Genomic DNA, 27,764 nt, shown 5'->3' with positions numbered 1-27,764 from the left:
GCCCCCGCCCGCCGCCCGCAGCCCGCCGCCTGCCAGACCAAGATGGAGGGCGCTCTCTGGGCGCCGCTCTCCCTCCGGCTGCTCCTGCTCGCGGTGCTGCCGGCCGCCGGCTGGCTGACGACAGGCACCCTTGAGCCACCGCTGCCACAGAGAGCCCCGAAGGTAGGGCGAGGCGGGCGCGGCTTGGCAGCACCTCCGCCGGGATCCTTGGGGGAAGCCCGGGCCGGGACGTGGGACTGCGGCGTCCCCCTGGACGCCTCCCACCTAGGACAGGCAGGCCAGGGGCTGGGGGCCGGGCCCCCAAAGGAGAAGTGGGGAGAAGCACCCGAGGACGCTGGGGCGGCAGGCGAGGGAGGAGGCGAGAGAGCAAAGGGAGCTCTTTAACTTGTGGTTCAGCCGGTGCCCCGAGACTGATTGTTAAGCAGTCGAAACTGTTGCCCTCCTGGCGGGGGGTTGCCGTCAAAGTAGCCGATCATAAGTGATCTCAACCTTTTGTTATGGCGCCTTCTTGGGGTAGAGCCGGGCTCTGGGTCAAGGCAGTGTTTATGTGCTGGGGAAATGTGGAAGTTGGTTAATGGGAGAGAGCGAGAGCGTTTCCAGGCCACCTGTCTACTCGGGCCAGCGGAGGGGAGGATGCCTTCCCCGGGCGCGCAGGGCTCCGGGGTGCACGCAAGCCGGGTCGATGGGACGGGAGAAGGGGAGAGGCGGAGAACCCAACCAACCCTGACCCTGACGTCGTCCCTTTGGCGGGTGTTGTTAGAGGGGTGGATCTTCGAGGCTGGTGGGACCAGCCGCATCAGCATCCCCTGGGAACCTGGTAGAAACGCACCAACCCGACGCTCTGGGGTGGGGACCCTGCAGTCTAAGTAAGCCCTCCAGGTGATTCCGAGGCCAGCTAAAGTTCGAGAACCACTGCATGCTTGTCGTGAAGGGTGGCTTGTTCTTACTACTTTTGCCAGTGTGGAATCGTGCTGACTTTAACCAGTGTTTGCCTTTCATCAATTTAATGTGTGGTAGGGAAAAGTTTGAAGACTTTAAAATGCAAATTTTTCCTAGAATGAAAAGCAGCTTTTCTTACTAGTCAAAATTCAGGGGTGACTGACACCATAAATGTCACTTAAAAAATTTGGGGAGGGTAATTAGGTTTTTACCTTCCCCCACAAACGTCACTTTTTTACTTTCAATGTTTTCGAATTACATTACTCTCCCTGGGTATTGTAATAGCATATCTCGGTTTCAGTTCTGTTGGGACATTCCAAGAAGCCACACCATCCCATGTGCTAAGAACCACTTATATCTAAAATATGTGGACCACAGTTGCAGCTGTTCAAAGTTATGAATATGAGACCAAGAGGCCAAATAAAAGTGAAATAATTCCTGAAGTTCTGGAACTTTCCCAATTTTCCAGATTTTGAAGATTAATCATAGTTACTTATGAACCAGAAAGACATTTGAGTCTGTCCCTATAATCTGAAAGAAAATGTTTTTTGACTGCAAGCTGAAAATACACCACACTGTGGCCTGTTAGTGAGTTCATTTTAGTTCTCCTTACGACTTCATTCCACTTTTGGAAAGTCCAGATCTACACTCAGAATTTCATAGATTAAATGAACGCCGTGCAGCCAGAAGGAGAATCTCATTGGAAATGTGTATGTGGGAAGCTGAGGCCTCTGGATCTAAAAATTTTTTAATGTTTTGTGAAAATTCTCAAATGTACAGAACACTTAAAATAATTTGTATAGCGGTCACGCATATTAGATAAGAACTGTCTGGTTGACCGTTGTGCAGTGATGGTGCATGTCTTCTCTCTCCATGACAGTAGTCACCAGACTACTGTGGTTATACAGTATTTGAAATGTGGCCAGTGCGACTGAGGAACTGAGTTTTTAAATTTTTATTTAGTTTTAGTTAACTTAAATGTAAATAGCCACATGTGGTTAGTGGGTACCATATTGAATAATGCAAACTTAGACTACCATTTATATTTACTCATTTTATCACACATCTGTTCACTTGTTCATCTTTGTATCCAGGCTGATCTAAATGTAAGAAAACTGGTTGGAGTGGGGAAAATTCTCCCTGTTCTCTCCTTAGTGACTCAGATTTATTGGATTGTAAGCATTTTTCTGTTTTTTCTTGTCGACTGAATAAATAGGCACAACCTAAAAGTTGAGAATTTTGTTTTATTTGGCAGACAAAACTGAGGACCTAAGGCTGGAGGACAGCCTCTTAGATAGCTTTGAGAGTCGGCTCTGAAAAGATAAGGAAGGAACCAGGATATATAGGAGTTTTTGCAACAAAAGCAGGTAGTCGGAACATCAAAAGATTACTGTTAATTAAAGAAAACCAGGCATCTCAAGTTAATTTAGCTCACTTTTCTACCTTTGGGAAGAAGCAAGAGTCTGAGCTCATTAAATCATTACTTTGATACGCACCTTAACTGTCTAGGGTCAGCATCCTGCTTTTCTCCATCTGAGTCCCCTTAGGGTGCACAGTTGAGGGTGACGGAAGTGGCTGTTGGCTTGATGGCTGCAATGTCCTTTGTTTACTGTACAGCAGGTGACATTTTTCATCCACTGTTTACATATGTAGTTGTCAGAAGTTGAGGTTACACTGATTGTGAAATAAAAAATTTTACAGCATATTCTTCTAATATTAAAATAACTTGGTCACCAAAGAGAGGCATCCAGAGGACACTTATTTTTTTATATGTGTAAATATTTGTTACATATATTTCCCTCAGACTTACTCATTTACTTTAAGACAGGTATCTATTACCTTTACCCTTAGGAAGCCATTGTGTCTCAGATGGGCATCTTGTGAGTGAGGGAATTAGAGGCGAATTGAAAATGGGTAGGGAGAAACTTCAGTTCTGCCACCTGCTTTCCAAGTACACACTGCCCTGGCTCACAAGCTTGAACTTCCAGTTTAGGCAGAGGCTCTCAGGAGGAGCAGGGAATATGACCTGGCTCAGAACTTTGGGTCAGGAGGCAGTAAGGGATGAGAGTTTCTCCTGATATGAAGTAATTCAGGAAGACTAAAAAGACTTTAATTGAACTTGGTTCTCTGGAAAATGTAGTGTGCTAGTGTCTGTTAATTTTCTTTTACAAACTCCATATTCTACTGGGCAAGTGATGTATGTAAATGCAGTAAACCACTGGCAATATAGTGTATGTTCTCTCTTGAAAGGCAGAAGCTATAAAAAGATTTCTTAGAATGTCATCATTGGAGGGTTATCTCTGGGCTGTTATAAGAACAATAGTCTACAGTTAACAGATCCTGTAGTTTGGATAAAGAATGAATTCTTGGCTGGAATTTGGGCATAAAACAATACAACCATTGACTTGATGGTTTATTAAATGTTGGTTTGTTCTAGAGATGAATATATTTGTTCTAGCCCACACTTAGTTCTAGTTTAGAATGGACCAGGAGAAAGCCAGGCTAGGTCTGAGGAGTCACTATCCTAAAGCTTCCTGGGCTCTTATAAGAGTTAGGAAGTGTACAAAGTCATCCTAAATGAATGGTGTGGGCTTACATGTTAAACTCCTATTCCTCAAGTTGTCCCAGGAGTCAAGTCAGCCTCATAAGATCACTTCAGTCTTAGTCTCTCATTTGTTAGAAATATATAAAGTGTTGGGGATGCTCATGGTGCCAAGAAATATGCTTGTGTATTAGTTTGATATTTATGAATAATTTTTCTCTTTTCAAAGTTAAGAATACCCCAAGACAAAAATATTTAAGAGGAATTTTATTTTTATTCTCAGGTAACAATGTCTGTCTGTGAATAAACTTAGGAAAGAATTTGATTTACAAATGACAAATTGTAGTTCCTGTGACCCTGAATACTTAAAATAGTGCTTTCTTCTCTATAGTAAGCATATCCTGAGCAAACTTAACTATTTGAGTAGACAGCTTTTGAGCATACCTTGAGAGGCACTAAAACTGATTGTACTGCAAGTCCTTGTTCAGGGGCACTGGGGGACACGTTACAGAAGGTTGGAGCCACTTTGTTCATGAAAACAATAAAGCTGGAAACATTTCAAATGTCCACTGATAGTAGAACAGAGAAGTAAATTGGTGATCATTTGATGGAATATTACACAGCACTGTAAATAAATGTCTACAGCTGCATGCATCAATTATTTTTAAATAAAAGAAGTTCCAGAAGAATACATACAATATTACTCTACTTACATAAAGTTCAGGAACAAATAAAACTAAGCACTGTGTTGTTTAGAGAGAGATGTACAAGTAATTCACCTGTAAAGAAAAGCAAGAGATGTTAACATAGAAGACAATGTATGGATTCCTTCTGAAGAGCAGGAGGGAAACGTGACGGAGAGGCTCGTGTGGGAGACTTCAAGGTGTGGATGACGCTCTCGTTTCTAACCTAGGTAGTAGGCACATGAGTGTTAATCTTCTCTTTTAAACTATGCATGTTATATGTTCAGATATGTGATATAATTTATAATTAAATGGAAAAATATGTACATTATGAAAAATTGGAGTTATAAGTAAGAACATTAAAAACTCTGTAAAAATGAAGTTGATGAGTTTTTTTAAGTGGTCTTTTAATGTCATAAGTGATTCTACACTAAATATAATTGAGGGGAGAAGAAAAAGCGCTGAGTTATTCTCGGCTTGGGAAATGCATACCTGTCCAACTTGTGTGATATTTGTTTTGCAGGACAGCATCAGAGTTAATGTAACTACCCTGAAAGATGACGGGGAGACATCTAAAGAACAGGTTTGTCTCCTCTGGTTATGTTTTTATTCTATCACTGAGCTAAGTATTATGCAGCCTATCTTATTTTTTATCTACACATCCAATTTAGTTAGATAATGTATTTTTGACATGAAGAGTTTGTCATCATTTGTAAACCATTGGAATTAATGTGTATACTGCTTTATTTTAAGGTTGTTCTTAACATAACCTATGAGAGTGGACAGGTATATGTAAATGACTTGCCTGTAAATAGTGGTGTAACCCGAATAAGCTGTCAGACTTTGATAGGTGAGTACTGCTAAATTATTTCCGTAATTGTTCTATTTTTAATAACACTAAATTAGTGAAACACAATTCTTGGATATTCTATATTTCCATTTTAAATTAATAATATATGTCACTACTGGAGTATGTAATAACACTAATGTATTTAAAACTCTTCCTACTTCACATTGATTATTTCTGGCGTGGTCACATTTTCTGTGTCATGAGATTGGTATTGCTTGGAACTGCATGTCTGGCAGGTTGATAACTATGTAAGAATGTGCCTAGAGGTGGTGAATGGAGATTTACAAGCAAGAGTCAAAATCTTGGGAGGAGTGCCTATCACAACTGTAAAAAACAGAGAAAAGTGAATTGTCTTTCTGATTTTCTACATTTCAGTTTCTTCTGCCTTTATGTCTGTAACGTTCTCCTTTTTAACCTTGTAAAATCTTTAAGACAAGCAAATGTATTACATTGGAATGTACTATTGTTTGAATGAAATAAAGAATATGAGAAATTTGTATTGTATTCTTATTACCTGTTTTAATATATGCATTTAAAGCAGTAAATGTTTTAAGCATTTGTATCCTGTGCTAGATTCACTATAGATTTTTATTATAATTCCATTCATGGTGTTTTCTAATTGTTTGTTGTGATATTTCCTTGCCCTGTGGATCATTTAGAAGTATGTTGCTTAATTTTCAAATATTTTGGGACTTTTTTTTTTAACTGATTCCACCTCTGTCATCAGAGATATACTCTGTATAATTTTAACTCTTTGAAGTTAGAGATTTGCTGTATGGCTTAACATGTGGTCAGTTTTAGTAAATGTTGCTTTCCATGTGTACCTGAAAAGAAAGTAAATTATATAATTAGTTGGATATGGTGTTCTGTATATGTCAGGTCAAATTTGTTAATCATGTTCAGTCTTTTATGGAAATTACAGATTCTTGTTTGTTTGCTCTGTCAATTCCTGGTGTTATGGTATGTTAAAATCTCTACAATATATATTTGTCTATTCTTTCAGTTTTGTCAATTTTGCCTTATATATTTTGACACAATATTACTAAATTCATACAGATTTAGAACTGTTGTGTCTTTCTGGTGAATGCACTCTTTCATCATCACATGACCTTCTTTATCTCTAGTGATGTTCTTGCTTTAAAATCAGCTTTCTCTGTATTATTTTAGCAATAACTGCTTTTTGGCTGGGCATGGGGATGGGAGGTGGATTGCTTTGTGGTATCTTTTCATCTGTCCACTTTCTTTCAGTCTTTCTGGGTCCTTATAATTAAGGTGAATGTCTTACAAGCAGCACCTACTTGAGGTTTCTTTTTCTTTTTTCTTTTTCTAATTCAGGCTGTCAATCTGTCTTAATTGGAATTTTAATTTATTTGCATTAATGTTAATAACTGATATATTTGGATTTAGATCTTCCATCTTGTTTCCTATTTGTATCTCACCTATTCTGTTTCTTTTTCTTCTCCTTTTTTGCCCTCTTCTGGGTTATTTACTTTTTGTTTCATCGTTCCTCTCTATTTGTTGGTTTTTATGTTATTTTAGTATTCTTGTAATGGTTACCCTTGAGATCAGTAAACTAATACTTTTATTATTTTCCAAATAATGCAGGAAACTTAGAACATTTATACTCCATTTATTCCCTTTCTGCTTTTGTGTCGCTATTGTCATGTACTTTAATTCTTTGGGTTCTTAAACCCTAAGCAACGTAGTTGTTCCTAATATTTTTCTGTCGTCCAGTATTCATTTATGTTTACCTGCATGGTTACCTTCACCGAGGCACTTCATTCCTTCCCGAATATCTGTGTTCCCCTCTGGGGTACTTTTCCCTCTTCCTGAAGAATTCCCCTTAGTATTTTTTTAGTGCAGATTTGAGTGTATGTGTGTGTGTGTTTGTATTTTTACATCTTTTCTAGTGGTTCTCAGTGAGAGAGTGGGTGTACTACGAGGTAATCCATCACAGCTGGGAAGAGAAGTGGCATTACTGGTTTGAATGCTGTTCCACTGATGTTGTGTTCATGAGGAGTTTGACGTGGAGTGCAGTCTGGCCGCTCTGTGTATCGTGCTCATCCTTCAAGTCATCCCTGTTGTTGCATTGAGCTTATTTCCCTGAAAGCTGAAGTAAAAGCCTATCTTATCAGTCACAGGAATCTTCAAAACACTAAATGCAGCTACAACAAAAAAGTCTTCTATGCTTAATTCTTTTAAAAAAATTCGTCTTTGGTAGATGGATTAGTTATTTATTGCTATGTAACAATTTAACCCAAAACTAAGTAGCCTCTGGCAGTATTATCTCATAGTTCCTATAGGTTCAGAATCTGAACTTGGCTTTGCTGGGTCCTCTGCTTCTAACTCAGCTGGGAAAGATCTGCTTCCTGGCTCATTCATGTGGCTTTTGGCAGCATTCATTTCCATGTGCACTGTTGAACCGAGGCCTCCGCTCCTCTCAAGATGGTAGCTGGAGGCCTCCCTCATTTCCTGGCCACACAGAGCATCTCACAACGTGGCAGCTGGCTTTGTCAGTGGGAGTACAAGAGAGAGTGCCAGCAAGAAAGCGGGCCAGCACGACAGAAGTCAATGTTTTATTACCTAATCACACGAGTACCGTTTCAGCCCTTTTGCTGTTTATTAGAAGCAAGTTATTAGGTCCAGCTCGCACTCAGTGGGAGAGAATTGCACAAGGAAGTGAGTGTCAGGCGGCAAGGGTCATTGAGAGCCACTTTGGAAAGCTGTCTACCTGAGCAGAGAAAAGTCCAAATAATGAAGGACTTCTGTTGTTTTTAGTTGTATTCTATAGCATCGGTACCAGATTTGGAGTCTGAAGAGTCTGCAGTTTGATGTATTTATATGACCGCATTTTCTCATCTGTTGAGTCTCTTGCGTCCTAGTGCACCGGCCTTTGGGCATACAAGCAGGCTGGCAAAGAGCCTGCTGTTTCTTGAGGGAGACCAATGGGTAGACTGTGAAAACACTGAAATAGACCATGAGAGAGGGGAAGTCTGCCAGTTAGGAGCCTCAGAGGGCGTGAGGGAGGTTAGGCAGAAGAGAGAGAGGAGCGACAAGCACACCATAACGAGGCTGAAGGAGGAAGCCAGGCGGAGAGCCGCCGAAAGGGTTGTGTGGATGCTGCTCTGTTGTGGTCAGATTACTCTGGCCCTGTTGTGCGCGGTTTAAAGGGGGAGCGATACAGGAGGGAGGATAGTTGGGTAAGCATTGTAATAGTAAGTAGCGAATGAACTAGATGTTGAGTGGGGAGGTAGGTAGAGATGGAAAGGACAAAAGAGATACTTGGGAGTTGGAATGGCCTAGAGGAAGCAACTGACTGGGCATAGAGGATGAGGGTAAAGAAGGCAAAGGTAATTTAGTTTTTGTCCTTGGTAGCTTGGCAAAAGGGTGGGTTTATTAACAGAAACGGAAAAATGGAGGAGGAACAGTTTTGTGAAGACTTAGTGAAATCAAGGGTTAGGCCACTTGATTCTCAACAAAAATGTCTGTACCTGTTTAAAAAATTGTAAATGTTAGTCAATACCCGCCAGAGATTTTGATGTATTAGGATTAGAGTGAGGCTCTGGCATCTGTACTGTTCCCCAATTGTTCCTTATGTGTAGTTAGGATTTAGAACCACTAGACCAGGTATTTGAACATTATTGATAATTTATGATAGGATATTTATTTTAAATTATGTATTTATAATTCTGGATGAAATCACTGCTTCGCAAAAGCTATAGAATAAACTTGATGCATGTTCTCAAGGAAGTCAGCCTAGTTGAGACAGGTTTATAAACTAAGAGCTACACTGCAGGAAAGTTAGTGCTTTAAAAAAAAAAAGGCATGAACTTGAGCATTGTAGAGATATGGTATGTGGAACTACCTAAGTAGAAGTTTATTAAAAAATGGATGGGAGGAGAGTAAGTAGGTAAAGGGAATAGCTCTATAAAGGCACCGAATCAGTTTAAACAGATGGGTCTCTATGCAGAACATGCATCTGGGTTCCTTTTTGGCAAGTAATCCTCAGACAATAACATTTGAGGGACAGAAACAAAATGCTGCTTTTGCAGCAGTTTCATTGGTTTATATTTTTCTATAGTATTTTCTGCCGTAATAGAGTAGCTGTTGGCTCTCTGAACCAGCTGCAGTTTCCACACCCCATCTCCACTGGGGTCATTGTGAGGGTTCTCAGCTAGAGAGGATCATGGCCAGTAGCTGACCCCACCCCGTCATCCATTAGTAGGGAATAATTACAGGGCTTTCCCACCCACTTCCCAGTTCCTGCCCTCTGCAACAGAACAATTCATTTACTGGGGAAGAGATTGAGAAAAAAAAACCTCTAGTATCCTTACTGCTTGGTCCCCGTCCATCGCTGGGTTTTGTGAATGAATGGATGGGTGGATGGATGAACGTGCTCACTTTGCTTTGACAATCCCAAATCTGGGAGTGTCTGCGTAAAGAGTTATGCCCTGTTGGTTCCTCATTGACAAAATATGTAGAATAGGAATGATGCTGCTAGTGTGGGGTTCATACAAAATCTAAAGACCATCAAGGATTTTTCCCTTTTCAAATGACTGTAAGCACTGTGAGAATTTGTCAAGTTGTCTTTGTTGTCATAAATCTGAAACATCAGTGAGGTCAGAAATGAAGAAAGACAAAGATGTTGGTCTGCAACTGTCTTGTTCCATGTAAATGTCATCATAATAATCAAATTCAGTAACTGATTTGGTGGCATTTTTTTGTTCAAAGCTGTCACTACTTTTTTTTATAGTGAAGGATGAAAATCTGGAAAATTTGGAGGAAAAAGAATATTTTGGAATTATCAGTGTAAGGATTTTAGTTCATGAGTGGCCTATGACATCTGGTTCCAGTTTGCAACTAATTGTCATTCAAGAGGAGGTAGTAGAGATTGATGGAAAACAAGTAAGATAGTATGCTTATTAATTGGGAATTAAATTGTAAAGATTTGTGCTCACTGTTACACATGCGTTCAGTTATTTTATTTATTCTGACTTCTAATACAGAAAAAAGTACCCTAATGTTGTCTGTATCCAATCATTTAGAATCTTTTGGTTTAGTATATATACTTACTTAGTATAATACTTTATACTTTAGTATAAATCTTTTATCATTTGAAGTCTTAATTTTTAAAAAGATAATGTTCATACATGTTTATACCACTTTAAAATATTATGAAAGTCATTAAGCAGAACAAATAAGTGAAGAGATGGTGGCTGGTAATTCTGCTGCCATTTCCTCTGGCTGTGCCTCTAAGTCAATGAAATGAAACTGGGAGCAAGCTTATAGTAGTGAGTGCTAAAGCACACAGGAGTGTGATTAAAGTTGCAAATTTTTGTTTGTTTGGGGGGAGGTAATTAGATTTGTTTGTTTATTTATTTTAATGGAGGTACTGGGGATTGAACCCAGGACCTCATGCATGCTAAACACTCACTCTACCACTGAGCTAAACCCTCCCCCTCCTAAGTTGCAAATTAAATGCCTCAAAGGAGAGGGGAAAACAAAGAAGAATTTTGAGTAGGACAAGTTTTTACTTTCAGAAATCAGAAAGAGAAGTTCAGTTTTAGATTCTTACTGGATTGTGCCATTATTTAAAATAAAGAATAATTGCTATTTTTTTTGTAGGCTCAACAAAAGGACATTACTGAAATTGATATTTTAGTTAAGAATCAGGGAATACTCAGACATTCAAACTACACCCTACCTTTGGAAGAAAGCATGCTGTACTCAATTTCCCGAGACAATGACATTGTATTTACCCTTCCCAACCTCTCCAAAAAAGGTACTTTAAAAGACCATTATTTAAAGTATTAAGGAAATTATTTCTTTACTTGATAACTTTTAAAAATTTTGTTTATTTTTCATCTGTTGTCTTTTTAATCATAGTCAATATGTTTAGAAGTAAGCTTTCAAAAATGCTTTATAACATCTTGCTTTATATATCCACTTGAGGTCTTTATGGAATATGATCAATGTTGATTACATCAACATTTTGCTATAATCATCCATCTAATCTTTCTCTGGGTAATCATCACAAAATACATAGTAAGAATATTGTTCATTTAGAAGAGGAAGCATCCATTTTTTCCCACTGGCACAGAAATTTAAAAAATTTGACTTTCTATGTGACAGAGTCATAACTACTGTAACTCCCTATAGCTCTTAATTTGGGGTTCCTTTCTGGCACTTAAATCTAAACAACAAATTTTTTTTTCCCTCTCATGGAAAAATTTACGTTCTTGTTATTCGAAATGTTACTGATATAGTAATGTTAGGACTAGTAGGAGAGACACCAGCATGTGCCCAGCATTTTGTTAACTTGGCTCTTCCTCCTCAGGAGAAAGTGTTAGTTCGCTGCAGACCACCAGCCAGTATCTTATCAGGAATGTGGAAACCACCATAGATGAAGATGCTTTACCTGGCAAGTTACCTGAAACTCCTCTTAGAGCAGAGCCTCCATCTTCATATAAGGTAAAGCAGGTATTTGGGATTATCTTTATATATATTACAAGCATTTATGGTTATGGTAAAGAAAATAAATACCAGCATTTAAAATGAAGTGGAAACCATGAGGGTTGAATCTGTGGGACACTGTTAATAGTGAACTCATCATTGTGTTAATATGGTATTTTTAGGTATTCGTATTTTCCTTTTCAAGTTCCACTTAATAATATAGTCAGATAGTGATTATCAGGGCACTGGATTTAATTTTGTTTGGGATTTTCAGTTCCAAAGTCTTTCTCATATCCCCACTTGTCTGTTCATTCTGTGATTTCTAACACACACACACACACACACACACACACACACACACACACACACACAACACACACGGTCCCCTCAGGATCCTGTACAGTGACTAAGCACACTTGGTTAAGAGTGTACTTTGGCTCTGCCACTTACTAGTTGTGTGATTTTGGACAAGTTCCTAGCCTCTCTAACCTCAGTTTCTTTATCTGTACAGTGGGGCCCCACTTAGTTTGTACAGTAATGCCTTTCTCATGAGGTTGTAAGGATTTAAATAAGACAGGTACAAATGTAAATGTGCATTGGCACCTGTTAAGTACTCATATGTTACCAATGACATTACACTGCGGACTGAAGATATTCAGGGTTCAGAGAGAGAATCCTCAAATCTCCATATATGTTAGCTAGACTCCTTACTCAAAATAATTCGAGTTTAAATGAGCAGGGTTTGTGGTTAGTCTCAAAGGATTCCTGAGATGGTTCTTTGACAAGGGTCTCACTGAAAGTTAGGATTGTTTCCTCGGGGTTGCTAGAGAACTCTTTCTGCCTGAACTCTAGCGCCCTCACTGGCCACCCCACCTCCTTCAGTGAGGGAGGCCCACCAACAGACTTTTGAAAGCCTGTGCCCTCAGTGCATGCCTGAGTTTCTTTTGTGACTCTTAAGTATAGAAATGTGTTTTGTGCATAGTGAATGCCATCTGTTCCAAAGCTACTGATAAATTTGTCTTTCTTCTCTTGTCCTCCAGCTATTAGAAACCCACAGTTGACTGGTCCATTTTATATAAGTGAACTAGCTGCCTTCTTGTCAATTGGCAATTATTTTCACTTGGTTTCTAGTTAGACAACAGTATAAATAATTGTAAAGCATAGTGACATTTCTGTGCCTCGGTTGTTAGAACATTGCTTTTTAAATTGTAAATAACTGTGAGGTACATTTAAAAAGAAAATGCACCCATTTAGTGTAGAGTCAGATAAATTTTGACAAGTGTAGACACCCATGTAACCATCACCTCAGTCAAGATATAATACAATTTTTTATCATCACCCCAAAATTAGAACATAATTTTTAAAGTTTCTTAGAGCTCAAATGAAACTGGCATATCTAATCAAAACTTTTTTTTTAAGGTGATGTGTCAGTGGATGGAAAAGTTCAGAAAAGATCTCTGCAGGTTCTGGAGCAGTGTTTTCCCCATATTCTTTATGTTTTTGAACGTCATGGTGGTTGGAATTACAGGAGCAGTTGTGGTAATAACCATCTTAAAGGTGCTCGTCCCAGTTTGTGAATACAAGTAAGTATTATTTTTGAACAACGCTAGTATTTTTAATGATGAAAAAGTTGTATTGACTATATTTTAGAGTAGAAAATATAAAACCTTTTTTATTTAGGAAGGGTAAGACAAGTGGGAGGGAAAACAATATTTTTTTTTCTATCCCATCTTCCAACTTTAGCAAAATTAAAAGACATTTATTGGGTACGTAGTATGGTCAAGACACTTGTCTTGGGAATTCAGATGTGGATAAGACAAACTCTACTCTGTAAGAACTTTATTAGAGAAAGGAAACAAATACCTATAATGGGAAATGTAATGTGTGTAATAATAAGAAAGAAATGAAACAAGAGGGCTTCACTATGTATTTTCAACCCCAAAGTATCAATTTAAAATGATGTAAATTTTTGAAGACTAGCAGGATATGCACTGCCGCATTGCTTGTAACAGAAAACAAAAGCAAAAGAGGACATGTGAACACGGGGGCTGATTAACGGTTCACCATGCAGTGAGATTCTGTGCACCTTGTAAACGAAGGAAGCCAAAGATGTATTAGATGGGGGGGAAGAAAGTCTGATGGTATCATCCAACTTGGGTAAAACAGAAGTAGTGTGTGTAAATGTATATGAATGCATAGAAAATTTCGGGAATGACAAAGGAAATGTTATTCTAATGAGTGGGAATGAGAGCAGGGGTGGAGAGACTTTCCCTTTTTCCTTTTCTGTGTAGCTTTTTTTTTTAACTGTAAGAAAGTATTTTATAAATTTAAAAATGAATTTATTTTTACTATTTTTACAAATCATTTTAGTTGTTTTTTTTTTTGTTTTTTGGGGGAGGGGTTTAAAAAACAATACTGTTTTATTATAACAAGCAGGAGTGGCCTGCATGGGGTGTGGGTGCACTGGGCTCAGGGTATGTCGGGCTGTGAGGAGTAGGTAATTGGGAGGCTGGAAGGAAAGAGGCTGAGTCTAGAGACCAGGCCCCAAGGTTCCTCAAATTTACTTCTGGAAATGGGAAGCCTTAATGAAGGAGTCATGGCAAGCTATGGCCAGGCCACCAAAAAGATTAAGAAATTCCTGGAAATCTAGCTGCCCATCACTGTTGAGGTCCAGTTTGTTCATCATACGGTCCAGGACACCAGGGTCCTTCTGGTTCTTTGTGAAGGCAGCCAGTTCGGTGTTCATGAAGATTAGGAACTCGGTCTTGGAGAGTTTGCAGCTGCTACCATCCCGTCCGGCATACCTTTGGAAAACAGCAATCAGAGACTCGATGCACTGCTCAGTCTCGAGGGCTGGATAGTTTTGCCATGTTGGAGAGGAGCAAGGCACGGGGCTGTGAGCGGGAAGCGGCTCCGCAAGCCCATTTTAATTGTCTTAATAGAATTAAATCTCAATACACATGACTACAATTCTTGTCTTAGCTAAATTACATTGTACTGTGTTGGAAAGACCATAGGATTTATATTTAAAAAAAAGACCCAAATTAAACATTTGCTTTTTTTCCACTTGCTTGTCAAGAGGTCTTCAAAATTCCCATTTCTTCATGTGTCACATTGAACTAATGCCTCCCCTTAAAGGATTGTTAAAGGTCAAAGTCATAATGCAAGCAAAACACCTGAGAGTAAAGAAGTATTAGTACCCCTGCCTTTTAGTTTGTGTTTTCTCTGAAGAATTCACATTTCACGTTTCTTTCTGCTAATGAAAATTCTATAGCTGAATAGTTACTTCCTTTTTCTTTTCCTTTTGGCTGCCAGGAAGGTCAGAACTTTTTTCGGCCTTTATTATGCAAATCTGCATAGAAAACAGTGTTGTAAATTTTTTTATTGTTCTTTTACAAAATGTTTCATTTGCCCTGGGCCGCCTCTGTGAAAAGATGCAATGTAAAATTAAGAACCAAATTTTCAGTATACTTTATCAATGGCAATTGTACTAAGGATACTTTCTGGTAGTAAAAAACTGATAATACAGAAATGTTGAGAGCAGTTAAGTTAAAACTTTTCACTTCTGTGTTCTCTAACTCTTGTATGTAGAGGTAATAATTGTTAACTGGGTATGGATCTTTTATCCAAATCCTATATATTGATGAAATTGTATACTAGATAATTAGAATTGTTTCTCAACCTAGACTCTTATCTGTCCCACAGATTATGTTATTCATTTATAACAGAGGCCCTCAAACTTTCTTGGTTTATAGCTCTCTTAGTGTGCCAGGAATGTTTTCCTGGTGCCCCTACCTAGGCCAGAAGAAAAACTGAAAGAAAAGTATGTTTATATAATTCTTAGCTTACAGATGGGATATGCGTGCTACACAGTACTCTTACCTTGGAATCAGATTGGACACTGCCACCTTCATTTCCTGTTCAACACTAGTTGTTTGTACAGTATTTGCTTTTTATCACAATAACTGCCTAAAGTCCAGCTTTGCAAATGACTTCATTGAAAAAAGACTGTATAGTACGATCTAATGTTGAAATCGTGAACTACCCTCAAGCTAGTATTACACATAGAGTCTTAAAAATTTTTAATATTCTGTAGTTCTTCTCTGAGCTACCCCAGGGGTCTCAGTGCAGTTTGAGAACCATGGACTTAAGATCTTTTCCTATTAATACGTATATGGGCTTACTTATTCTCTTTTTGGCTGCAAAGTGTTTCACAGTATGGCTATGCCGTAATATAACCATTCCTCCAGTAGACTTTTGGGTGATTTCCAATTTCGTGTTACTTTCAATAATGCTCTAGTGTATATTCTTAAATGTACATATATCTCTTTGCACAGGTGTATTTATGTAGAATAGAGTCCTAAAAAGTGAAATTACTGGGTCAAAGAGTATGTGTGTATGTATATGTGTGTATATATATATATATATATATATATATTTTAACATCTTCTCAACACCTGATGGCAATCTTTTTTGCTTTTATACTGTGGATAAAACTCATTTTAATTTGCATTTTCTTCTTACTAGCATCTTTACTAGTCTAAGTCTTAGCGTCTTTGTGTACTTAGCTGTATATATTTCTCCTGTGACATGCCTGTTATAGCCCTTGTCCGTTTTTCAATTGTATTGCCTTCTGTAATCATCAGTATATAGGAGCTCCTATCATACATACATAATATGCATAAATATACACTATATGTTTATTTTTAAATCCCAGATTATGGTTTGTCTTTTGCTTTTATTTATGGCATTCCATATCATATGGAAGTTTTGAATTTGGGGTCACAGCAATTAATGTTTTCCCTTTATGGCTTCTAGGATTTTAATTTTTCTTAAATAGACCTTTCCCATCTTGAAATGACGTTGTTTTCTTAAAACATTTTTTTACCGTCACTTTTGTGTATAGTTTGACTTTAGTTCTGATTTTGTTTACCAGAGAGGCCATTGATCTGTTAGTAATTTGCCCGTTGACAGAATTTTAACTTATTATGAACTAAATTCCCTTATACACTAGTCTTGTTTCTGGATTCTCTTCTTCCACCGATCCACTTGTCTGTTGCTGAGCCAGTAGCATGGTTTTAATTAATATGGTTTAATAAAACCTCTGGTAGCTAGTGAGGGCAGCTGCCTCTTCTCCATGTTGTTTGTTTGGAAAAAATGTTACAGCTGTTCTTGCAGTTTCTCCCTTGTGAACTTTAGAATCGGCCTGTTCGGTTCTACACACTTAACTTTTGTTCATGTTTTGATTGAGGTAACACTGAACTTGCAATACAGTTTCTTGGATCCAATCCAAAGCTCTCCCTGGTCAGGTGTTTCAGTAACAGAGGAGAAGTGCTGTCTAAAGATGTAAGGTAGCATTCCAGTGGAGTACTGGTTAGGAAGCCGCTTGGGCCAGTCTTTCTTCCCAACTGGTGCATATCTAGGACTGTCTGCCTTGGGGATCTGTATTTACCCTGTCCTCTCCTGCAGTACCAGGTAAGGAACTTCTCTTACTCCTTTCTGTTCTCTCAATTAGTTTGGTTGAAGTGAACTTTGGACTTAAGTTCATACAACCCTCATGAACTAAATAAGATGAAGCAAAAGCACCTAACCACAGGTGTATATTTAATTATAACTTCGAAGCAGCCCTGTTTTACTTCCAAACTATAGACAGAGGAAATGCTTAATTTTAATTTTTATATTTCAGAGGAATTCTTCAGTTGGATAAAGTGAATATTATACCTGTGACAGCTGTCAACTTATATCCAGATGGTCCTGAGAAAACAGCAGAAAATCTTGAAGATAAAACACGTGTTTAAAACACCATCTTAAATCACGGACTCTGAATTAGTCTATTGGTTCAAATTTGCCACTTGAATATAATTTTCTTGAAATCATTAAGAATCAGTTTGTACCCTAGAAAAATTGCTAAATTCCTAAAACTGCTTAAGACTTGACCTTTACAGTGACAGTTAAACTTCACCTTATTCTGTAATAGGACTGGCTGTTCAGATGATCAATTATTAAGGAAAATTTAAATGAAATGGAAGAGAAGACGTGGAAAAAAGTTGAAACTACCAAAAAGAAAAAAAAGGCAAGACAAAATGCCACGTGCCAATACTTTTCAAGGTGCCTTTGTTAGGGAAATTATATCCACTTAATTACTGTAATATATAAGACTATGAAAAGCACTTTATGAAATTCTAATTTAAAAGCTCAAGAACTGAACACTTATTTTTTTATTCAGTAAAATGTGCCTTTATATTATGTGATTCAGTATAAAATCACTGAAGTGTATCATGATTTGATTGTATCCTGTACCAAGACTACTTAACCTTGAATGAACCAAGATTGTAAAATAGTGACATGTTCTCACTCTAAAATAAACTTTTTTTGAAGAAAAAAAGTAGTCTTTTTGGAATAAAAACTTTGCCCACGTGAGAATTACTTATAACAGCTCCTTTCACATGACACTCACTGAAACCAAGGGGCAAATCAGTTAATGAGTCTGTCAATATCATGGAATTACAATGTGCCTTTGTGCTTGTGGTTCTCAGTATAATCCTATTTACCCTGTAACAGTGCTTGGTCTTTTTTTAACTATTACCCATATTGAAGTATGTTTTACATTGTGATCCATTACATATAGTACTTATCTTTACTCCATGTGATACTTTCTATTGTTTTATTAAAATTTTTTTGATTGATTGCAACTCATCATTTAAAACAAACACATTGTTCAAGAAAGAAATGACTGGTTTTTAAAAACACCTCAGATGTAGGCTAAACAGCCTAATGTGGAGGAAGGATGACAGGCAGTAGAGTGAAGTTTCATTCTGCCTTGCTGTTTTTAATGAGGAATAACAGCCCTGTGTAATGTACTATCTCCATACTATAGACGAATAGTATGCAATTTATAATTTGATCCTAGAGTCACCCAGCTAGTAACACCATATTTTTTATGTACTTCCTTGCTCTCTACATTGCTAGAAATCATCAATTCTAACTCTGTGTGATGACAGCGTCTTATTTCACCCATTAAGCATGGCTTGTAGATTCTAGTGAGGAGAACAGTGTTGTAGGCTTTGCAGTCAGCAAGCAATTCCCATCCTGCCCTCTTGTTACCTGTGAGGCTTAGGACCGTGGCGAGACACTCAGTCTCCTTGAAGCTGTTTTCAGTGGTTGGGATGATACAGTAAGTTTTTTTTTTACAAGTAACAATAAATGGAAATCTTACCTAAAATTTTATACCATTAACCTTTCTTTATTAACTTTTACTTGCACTATCAACTACTACTTTAATCGCACTTTGTATCCATGAGTGATGGGTTCATGAGTTTCATTCAAGTAGAGTGAGCAGCACGGCCTTAAAGGTATCTAGTTGCCTATAGGGCAGCCTCTTACGTAGGCAGAAGGCAGGCAGGCAGGCAAGGCTGTACATAGATGTAATTTTTTTTTCCCTTTTAAACACAAAGTAAAATGAAGGGTATTTACAGCTCTCCCAGGAAGAGGAGGGACGCCAGCACACCACCAGGCAGGAAGGAAAGCACGCCGGGTGTGGTTTCATGCATCAGTTGACGACTTGTATAAAGACGTCCTGGAGTTTGCAGTTACCCACTGGCACCTATGGAGCCAGAGCCAGTCTTCCTCACCAGCAGGAACAACGGTCGCAGGCAGTGGGAGAGAAGATGATACCCTCAGAAGTGCTATAAAGACACCTTTTCAAACTAAGTAATAGTATTTGTGCTGCAACATTTGTCGTCTGTGAAAGAGAAACTGAATAATGTTAAAGTAAAACAAATTTGCTTGTAGCTTTAAAAGTTGCCTTTATTCAGAATCATACTTTTTAAAAAAATCTTACCATTATGAAAGTTTAAAAAAATATAGCGCTTGGTGCAATGAACTACTACATTTAATTATTATTCAAACACTGAATGCAGGTTTCTCACAGTTTACATGTGAGAATTTAGCATGATCCAAACTCAAATATCCATTTCTCGTATCTTTCAATGTCTGCAGCAGACACCGACTTGGAGACCTTTTTTAAAGCCATTTCAAAATCCTCCATGGTGGTAGGCATGTGCATTTCTTCTCTGGAAAGATTTCTGATTTCTTCCGGGGTCAGACCTTCAATCCGCCTTCTCATTGCCATCAAGGATGCATCCCTAGGTTTTACATTTAAAAAACAAAAACAAAAAAACCAGAAAGTGATGTTTTGGTTGAGTAAAAACTCGTAAACAACATTTTTTCCGTGCGTGTGTTTTTCTGTTATTACATATACATATGTAGCACTGCACAGAATCTAGTATTGGACCACAGGTCTGTTTTGAGTTGTTTTCTAGCAGTTAAATCTTCCATGATGAAATATGAGTGCTAATCAACTTAAATAATTGACACTAAGCATGAAGCCCAAGAAGAAGTAAAAGGATATAATAAGATAGCAACTGAATTTTACTAAAAGTGTACCATAAATACATAAGCATCATAGAGACAGGAGAGAAACTGTTAGCTAGAAGACTACATATTTTTCTACTACATGTGTAAGAAAAGCTAAATGACTAAGTCAGATGGTCTCTCCTTCCTCCCCCGCCTCCTGTATTAATGCTATTTTTGTTTTTTAAAGAGGAAACTTCAGATTCAACTACCTCTTTCCTTTCACCCAGTTTCATCCTTAATAGCAGCCACTATATATGTGCAAAGGGACAAACACAGCTGTTTCATACACACGTTATCACTAAACCTCACATCAGCCTTGCCTGGTATGCTTACCTGAGAGGTGAGAAAACTAGTGCAGTCAAGTACCTCGCTAGTAAGTGTCTGAACTAACACTTAGATTAGGACAAAATTTACTTGAGTCAGCTGGATTAGAGACCATCTCTTCTTTTTACTGCTCTTCCTATCACATTTAGGACATTTTCACTGAAAATGAGATTGTATTCCCCTTTGTCAGGCCAAATCAATCTATTTCAAGTTATACTTCCTCTGTTAACAGTATGTTGAACGAATGTACCAACATTAATTTTTCTAATCCAAGACAATTAATGATTTTCTATTTTATACAAATTGTTCTACCATTAGCTTTTTGAACCTGCAGCTTTTAAATGAACTGATGACACTTCACTGACACGCAAGATACCCAAATAACTTACCAGCACCAGATAACACTAAGTACCAAAACTCGTGTCTGTGACTAGATTATAATGTGGGTCTTCATTCTTCATCCAGACTAGATTATAATGTGGGTCTTCATTCTTCATCCAGACTAGATTATAATGTGGGTCTTCATTCTTCATCCATCTTAATTCAACACAAAACTTCATAATAGAAGTTTATACCCACAAAAACCTATGCTTCCAAAATAATTCATACCTGCACACGTTGGTAATGTCCGCACCTGAATAACCTTCCATGTTTTCTGCTATACTCGCAAGGTCAACATCATCAGCCAATTCCAGCTCACGTAGACTTATTCGTAACAGCTCCTCCCTGCCTTTTGCTAATGGTAGAAACAAATTTTAAAATGTAAGCCTTCGGGAGATGGGTGTAACTCAGTGGTAGAGCTCATGCTTAGCACATAGGAGGTCCTGGGTTCAAGCCCCAGTACTTCCATTTAAAAAAAGGAAAAAAAGATTTTTTAAAAAATGTAACATAAACAATTTTTTACTTTTCTCAAGTCTACTTCAAAAAGTTGTTTTTCCAATTCTTAGAGCTCATCTGGTTAAAAAATGTAAGAGTTATTCCTCATTTATTTTATTTTTAAAATTTTGATTTTGATTAATTTTAATTTTTGTATTGAAGTATTTCATTGAATTTTAAATTTCCTAGTATCAAGGCTTTAGGCTCTAGATATAGCCAAACTAGTTAATAATAAGAAAAGACATCCTACGTTTGCCTTTAAAAGGGAAGTTAAGTAATTAATACCAAATTTTAAAATTTCTATGCAAAACTACCTAAGAGTTAACATGAACTTTCTGACTCAAATGAAGATACCTGATGGTAATGGAATATAGATTCTTTTTTCAAGGCGTCGTCTTAAAGCCTCATCAATATCCCAAGGAAAATTAGTAGCTGCCAGGACCATAACCATTTTGGAAGGGTCATCATTTTCAGAAGCACCTCCAACACCTTAGGGAAGGGTAAGAATACAGTAAAAAGACACAAAATAGATCTCAACTACTGAAAGATTATCAAATATTTCACAACATTAAAAGGCAATGTAATCATCAACCCTCCTTAAGACTTATAAAGCTAACTGGTACATATATGAATTTGTTGTCCAAGAAAAGTGAGTTTTTATAGTGTGCAAAAAATATGACTTAAAATAAATTGAATCAGTTCAGCTTAACTACATAGCAATTAAGAAAATTCTTCAAAACCATACATATCCCTCTCTAAAGCCAATTTATCTCCATTTATTTCGATTTTATGGCTAAAAATAAGATGAGTGTATACGCCAAAGGGTGCCCTGTGAATGAACAGCCATTATTTCTGCTGTCACCACTGTCAGTGTGCCCGATTTACTGCTGTCCACCTCCATGACCTCCTTGCCCCCCCCCCACTTCGTTGTCTGGAGCTGTGTGGTTAGCACTAGGAGTGGGGCTTAGTCAGTTCACACATAGGCACGTGCGTACCATCCATCTGAACCAGCAGCTCGGCTTTCACCCTTCTGCTTGCTTCATGCTCTTCAGAAGTCCCTCTGCGGCTACAAATGGAATCTATCTCATCAATAAATATGGTGGCTGGAGAATAAAATCGAGCCTGAAGGAAGAAACCATGCAACACCACGTTTTTATTTCATCTAAAAATAATCTATAGTTTAGCAATTAGAACATAGCCACACTGCACATCTCTCCCTCTTGTCCTAATTCTGAGGAGAAAGGACAGAATTGGAACAGCTGAAATACAGTTTCTAACATAGAATTATATACTTAAATATTACATGGCAACTCTGTACCATTCAATACTATAACTATTCAATACTATAACTGGCTATATTTATTTATGAGTCGTATAAATACAGGATTATCCTGTCACAACAATGATATGGGTAACAATGGTGGGAAAACATGTACAGATATTGGTAAGTGTTCTAAAGTTCTAGAAAAAAATTTGTTAAATAGAATCATTACCTTAAATAAAATCATATAGATTCCCTCTAAGAAATTCTAATTAAATAGCTATTTTTCATTTGGCTGACACAAGCGCAGCTGACCCCTGAACAATGCAGGTTTGAACTGCATAGGTTCACTTATATGTGGATGTTTTTCAACAGTAAATACTACAGTTCTACACAGTCTGCGGCTGGCGGAGTCTGCAGATGCAGAGGAACCGTGGATACAGAGGGCTGACTATACGTTATATGTGGATTAACCTCCATGTTGTTGAAGGGTCAACTGAGTTTTATCCTTCAGAGGACAATCCTTAAGGATATCCTTAACAGTCAATTTATATGGCCTAAGGTTTTTGGGTTTTTTTTTTAGATAAAATTCATATAACATAGAATTCACCATTTAAACCATTTTAAAGTGTACAATTCAGTATTTAGTATGTTCACAATGTTGTGCAACCATCATCACTATCAAATTCCAGAACATTCACATTGTCCCCTAAAGATAACCTGCACTTCTTTCCTGCTAGCCCTCGGCAATCACTAATCTATTTTCTGTCTCTTGGATTTGCCTAACCTGGAGATTTTAAATAAATGGGGTCATACAATATGGGGCCTTCTGTGTCTACCTTCTTTCACTCAGCATGCAACATTCAATGGTCAATATTGTAGCAGATGGAATACTTCATTTCTTTTTATGGCTGAATAATATTCCCTAAGTTTATTTTTGTACATTAAATGCATTTCTTTCTTAAACCAAAGGATGGGGAAAATTATCTATTACGTAATAGATCTAGTCAAGTATTAATCTAGTAAATAGTTGTGTCAGGACTCAATAGTATCACCCTTTTCTAAAAGAAGCATTTTATTACAGTAACTAAAGCTTACTGTTAATAATTTTTAAACAAAATATCCAAACTTATAGAATCATGGCACAAGAAATCTTGAACCTCAATGGACAAAGATTTCTCAAAACAGCTTAAGTGAACAAACAGCATTTTAAAGGTTTTTCTAAAAATAGAAGTCCACAACAGCAAGGGAACATTAGACTTGAACATGCCAAGTGTACTGGGCCTCTCAATTCTTTGAGCCATGAGGTTACAATCTAGTATCCTCTATGAGGCAATTAACTGGGTTGAAAGCACTGTGCCTCCAAAATATGGATTTAGTTTTAGTCTGCTCACTTAGAAAATCCTCATATTTAAATCTCATTTTCTTTTCTAGTTAAAAATTTGAATTCTAAGTCATCTATCCCCTCTAAAAAGATAATACCATTTTGAGTAAGACATCTTTATTTGGATTTTAGGTATGATGTACAAACATTTTTGTACTTTCTTTTCAAGAAACAGAGGGGAAGAAAAAAAAACTGGATGGAGGGAAAGAAAGAAAAAAGCAAACATGAAAGAAAATTTGTAAGTGAAATTCTAGCTAGCAACCAGCTACCAAGAGAACCTACATTGACAAAAATTAACTTTCAATCTGTTTGTTGCCACACCAAGCAGAAACGACTAGACTGATTCTTTCCCAGTACTGAGGGTGTGTGGAATGGTCTGACTTAAAGCTGAAGCTGTGTGGCACATGTAAACTGGCTTTGGATGACCTGGGAAGGGGACACTACTTGTTTTTGCCTGCAGGGCACCCCTTCTTCTGGTAAGAGAAACTCTCTTTTTCATTTGTAAATCATCTCTTTCTCATTCTTATTCCACCAAGAGAGCCAACTTTGTTGGAGTCCCAAGGGTATGATTCAGGCCCGGCCAATCAGATCACTCCAAATCTCTAGCCAGAATGAAAGGTCCAGCATGTGATTCAAAAGAGGCCAAATGTTAAATCTCTTGGAACAACCGAGAATTGAAGACTAATTTCTCAGGGATTACCATAAGGAAAACAAAAATTAGGCCTAGGCTTCTGACGGCTATCTTGGTCACCATACGGACCTGCCAATGTCAAGGACAACCCACAGGTAAAAAGAGCCCAAAGCTCAGGGAGAAACAATTCCTGAGGATACTTGAATTGCTGGGTCCTGCTACGCCTGAAACTCTAAAATGCACCTTCTGATCATTTCCAGTTATGTGACCCAATATATTATTCTTTCTGTTTGAATACATTTGATTAGATTTCTGACACTTGAAAATAAAAGTTCTTGACAATACAGCAAAAATTATACAATTAAGTTTTTGTATGCTTTGTTACCAAGTCATATGAAAAACTCTGGACAGATTTTAGTAATATTTAATTGGCTTCATTCAAAATATAGGCCTTGAAGCATGCTCACTTGGAGGGATTCTTGGTGAGGGGCACTCAAGAGAGAGGCAGTTATCTACAGAGAAGTCAAAACCAAGATATAAGAGGCAGTACAATTTTACTCCTTGAGAGAGTCCATATAACATACAGAAAAAAATCAAGATGGTTTCAAATGGGCCATAACCAAAATTCAGAAAGGCAGAAGCTCCAAACTGCAGGCACTGGTTTGTGACTGAGCCACTGCTGAAGTGAGCAACTCAAAGAGCATACTCTAAGTAAGCAAGGATTTTTTAAAAAGATGGTTAAGATTTTCCTAGGCAATACTAGGGAAGCCAGTCAAACATAAGCTGTTTGATAAGCCTTTATAAACCACACTATAAAAAGATACTTAAATTAGCACTCTGTAAGAGCCTTTCCCTCAAAGAAGAAAATGGTCATTTTTCCCAAATATAAAATCCTACGTTAAAAAATATATCAAATAATTTTCAAACAGCAACATTAATACTTATGAGCCCTTATGAGTCAGGCTCTGTGTTAAGCAGTGTACATGTATTAGCTGATTTCACTCTCTGAACACTACAGAGGTAGGTCCTAAATTATTGTCCTCCTCGTGTAGATAAAGCAGCTGAGGACTGGGAGGACTGGGAGAGGAATTTTCCCAGTTAACTAGCTAGGAAAGTGACAGAGGTGGGAACTAAACCCAGGCCACCTAACTCTAAGGACTCCACACTTCGCCATTCAGTCTATTTAGCTTACATTTTAAAAAGGCCTAGTTATTCTGGCAATATAATTTTCTTCCCTGAAGCAAATAGCGTGTGAATTTTCCAAATGATCTCAGAGGTTCTCCATTAGACTCCTATTGTGGGGTAGACTATTAATAATCCATGAGAACCTACCAGAATTTGCATCCTGCCTTATAAATTATCGAAGTTCAAGAAGAAAGAAAATGGGAAGTGAAACAGGAAGAAGCTTTTACAGAAAATGGATAACCTGAAATTGTGAGGGGTTTTGTTTGCTTGCTTGTTTTACTCTGAGCCTAGGAAGGAAGATCTGGTATAATATTAGCATGGTCATTTAAGGTTTTATTCACTATGATTAAGAATATAAAGCTTTGTCACTGTCTATATAATATGCATAACTCTGTCCTCATGCATGTAAATATACAATTTCTTAAATAAGGTAAGATGGAAATAATCTGTGAAGTGAAAAAGCTGTTGAATTCCATCCAAACACTCAACCAGAACTTGTTGAATTACACTTCTACTGATACTCAGTTGTGTGGTGGGGCAAGAAGGAAAAAAAACTCAATGTACTTAATCCAAAGACTGGGTCATTAAAGTCGGGGTATTTGGTATAGTTAATATATTGGAGGTAATCTAAGCTCCATATCTACTTAAGATTTTCATCTTTTTCTCATGATTGTTATAACACGGCATTTACTATATTATAACCAAGTCTGCTGATTGAAAAAGCATATAATTTCACATTGCTAGAGCCGATCAGTATGTATCACAATGCAGATCCTGTAATGTGAGCACATCCATGAGCTAACAGAGAAAAGCCCGTCCTCCAGAGGAGAGGAGACAAAGAGAAATGCAAGTCATTCATGTTAGTAAAAAAGTTCCGGCTGCAAGGGCACAGGAATCACACTCGGGGCACAAGTCATCCTGCCAGTGATTCTACATGTGTGCTGGAGATAGTTACAACTCACTTTCTCCCCTTTCAGAGGTAAAGAATCATTAGAGTTGTCTCAAACATTCACCATTTCAAACAGAAGACGAACAAGCTTCTCAGACTCTCCTCTGTACTTGGAAGTCAGAGTTGATGAAGAGACATTGAAGAACGTTGTCTTGCATTCCGTAGCTACTGCTTTAGCAAGGAGGGTCTTCCCTGTGCCAGGTGGGCCAACCATCAACACTCCCTGTTGGGAACAGAACAGCATCAACAAAGGATTCACCTGCCATTGTTCTAATTCACAACAATTCCATTAGTAAGGATCAATTTTCAACCAACTTTTAAAAATATTAAGACAAATAAAAGACAAAGGTAAACAGAATACTTTTTCACACATTTACTTTTTCCATTACAAAAGTAAAGTAACAACATAATTAAAAATTTGGAACTAAGAAATAAGAAAAACATAATCAATATAATATTGATATTGTATATCATACCAGATACCATTAGTATCTGGATATATTTCCTGCTGGTCTTTCTGCTCAAATTAGTTTTTTGTTTTTTTTTTTTACATAGTTGTACTCAAAGCATGACTATAACTTTTTATCTTGCTTATCACTTAACATTTCAAGAATCTTTAAAAATAAGTACAGAATTAGCTATTAGCATGTTTTCCAAATCCAAGAGTTTCTGGACAGTCTCTTTTCAAATCAGCACATGACTTTAAAAAAGTAACTCATTAGATGCAGATATGTCTTATTAATTTCTTAAGAACAATTCCAAGAAATACAGATACAAGTTCCGTACCATGACATGTAAAATGAAATATTTTTGCATTAGGTGACTTGTTTATACTTGCAAATGTAAGCTCACTATAAATCTGCTATGTGTCCAATTTTCCAAAGATCACATTGTACCTATTTCTTATTCTGGGAACCACATAACAGTTTTTGGTTTAAGCAAAGTTCTGTGTAACACAACATAGTTTTTAATTTAAAATTTGTTTTACTTAATACTCTATTTTCTCTTCTCACTTCCCACAATACAGACAAACATTGACTTTCTACAGCAATGCATCTGCCATTTGCTTTCACAGTGCTGTAACAGCAGTACACTTACTTTCCATGGTCTCCTAATGCCCTTAAAGAATTCTGGCATCCACATTGGTAAGACCACAGCTTCCTTAAGCAACTTTTTAGCTTCTACTAAATCAGCAATATCATCCCTGAAAGAGAAGATATTTTACCAACAACGTTAGATTATATATTTAATTCTGTGTAGTCATTCTTGAGA

The 27,764-nt window shown here is 37.5% G+C and overlaps 2 protein-coding genes and 1 pseudogene across 2 annotated transcripts in view; 1 reads left to right on the top strand and 2 right to left on the bottom strand.

Moving 5' to 3' along the window:
* The first annotated feature begins 15 nt into the window (after positions 1 to 15).
* On the top strand, positions 16 to 17,852 carry GINM1 (glycosylated integral membrane protein 1). Its single transcript, XM_031456526.2, has 8 exons — positions 16 to 162; positions 4,688 to 4,747; positions 4,918 to 5,014; positions 9,768 to 9,919; positions 10,640 to 10,796; positions 11,352 to 11,485; positions 12,887 to 13,050; positions 17,154 to 17,852. The coding sequence occupies exons 1-8, from the start codon at positions 43 to 45 to the stop codon at positions 17,263 to 17,265; spliced, it is 996 nt and encodes a 331-aa protein (XP_031312386.1). The 5' UTR covers positions 16 to 42; the 3' UTR covers positions 17,266 to 17,852.
* On the bottom strand, positions 13,931 to 14,337 carry LOC105100908 (protein S100-A11-like; annotated as a pseudogene).
* Positions 17,853 to 19,340: 1,488 nt separating the features above from the next.
* KATNA1 (katanin catalytic subunit A1) overlaps positions 19,341 to 27,764 on the bottom strand; it is a 30,235-nt gene continuing 21,811 nt past the window's right edge. The window contains exons 6-11 of the mRNA XM_010993989.3: positions 27,591 to 27,696; positions 26,557 to 26,715; positions 22,078 to 22,204; positions 21,437 to 21,571; positions 20,816 to 20,942; positions 19,341 to 19,611 (exon numbers count right to left, since the gene is read on the bottom strand). Coding sequence (XP_010992291.1) covers positions 19,413 to 19,611; positions 20,816 to 20,942; positions 21,437 to 21,571; positions 22,078 to 22,204; positions 26,557 to 26,715; positions 27,591 to 27,696 — 853 coding nt within the window. The 3' untranslated portion in view covers positions 19,341 to 19,412. The remainder of the gene's footprint in view (positions 19,612 to 20,815; positions 20,943 to 21,436; positions 21,572 to 22,077; positions 22,205 to 26,556; positions 26,716 to 27,590; positions 27,697 to 27,764) is intronic.

Source organism: Camelus dromedarius, chromosome 6 (genome assembly GCF_036321535.1).
Source record: "Camelus dromedarius isolate mCamDro1 chromosome 6, mCamDro1.pat, whole genome shotgun sequence".
Lineage (NCBI taxonomy): Eukaryota > Metazoa > Chordata > Mammalia > Artiodactyla > Camelidae > Camelus > Camelus dromedarius.
This window is presented reverse-complemented; position numbering and strand designations above follow the sequence as displayed.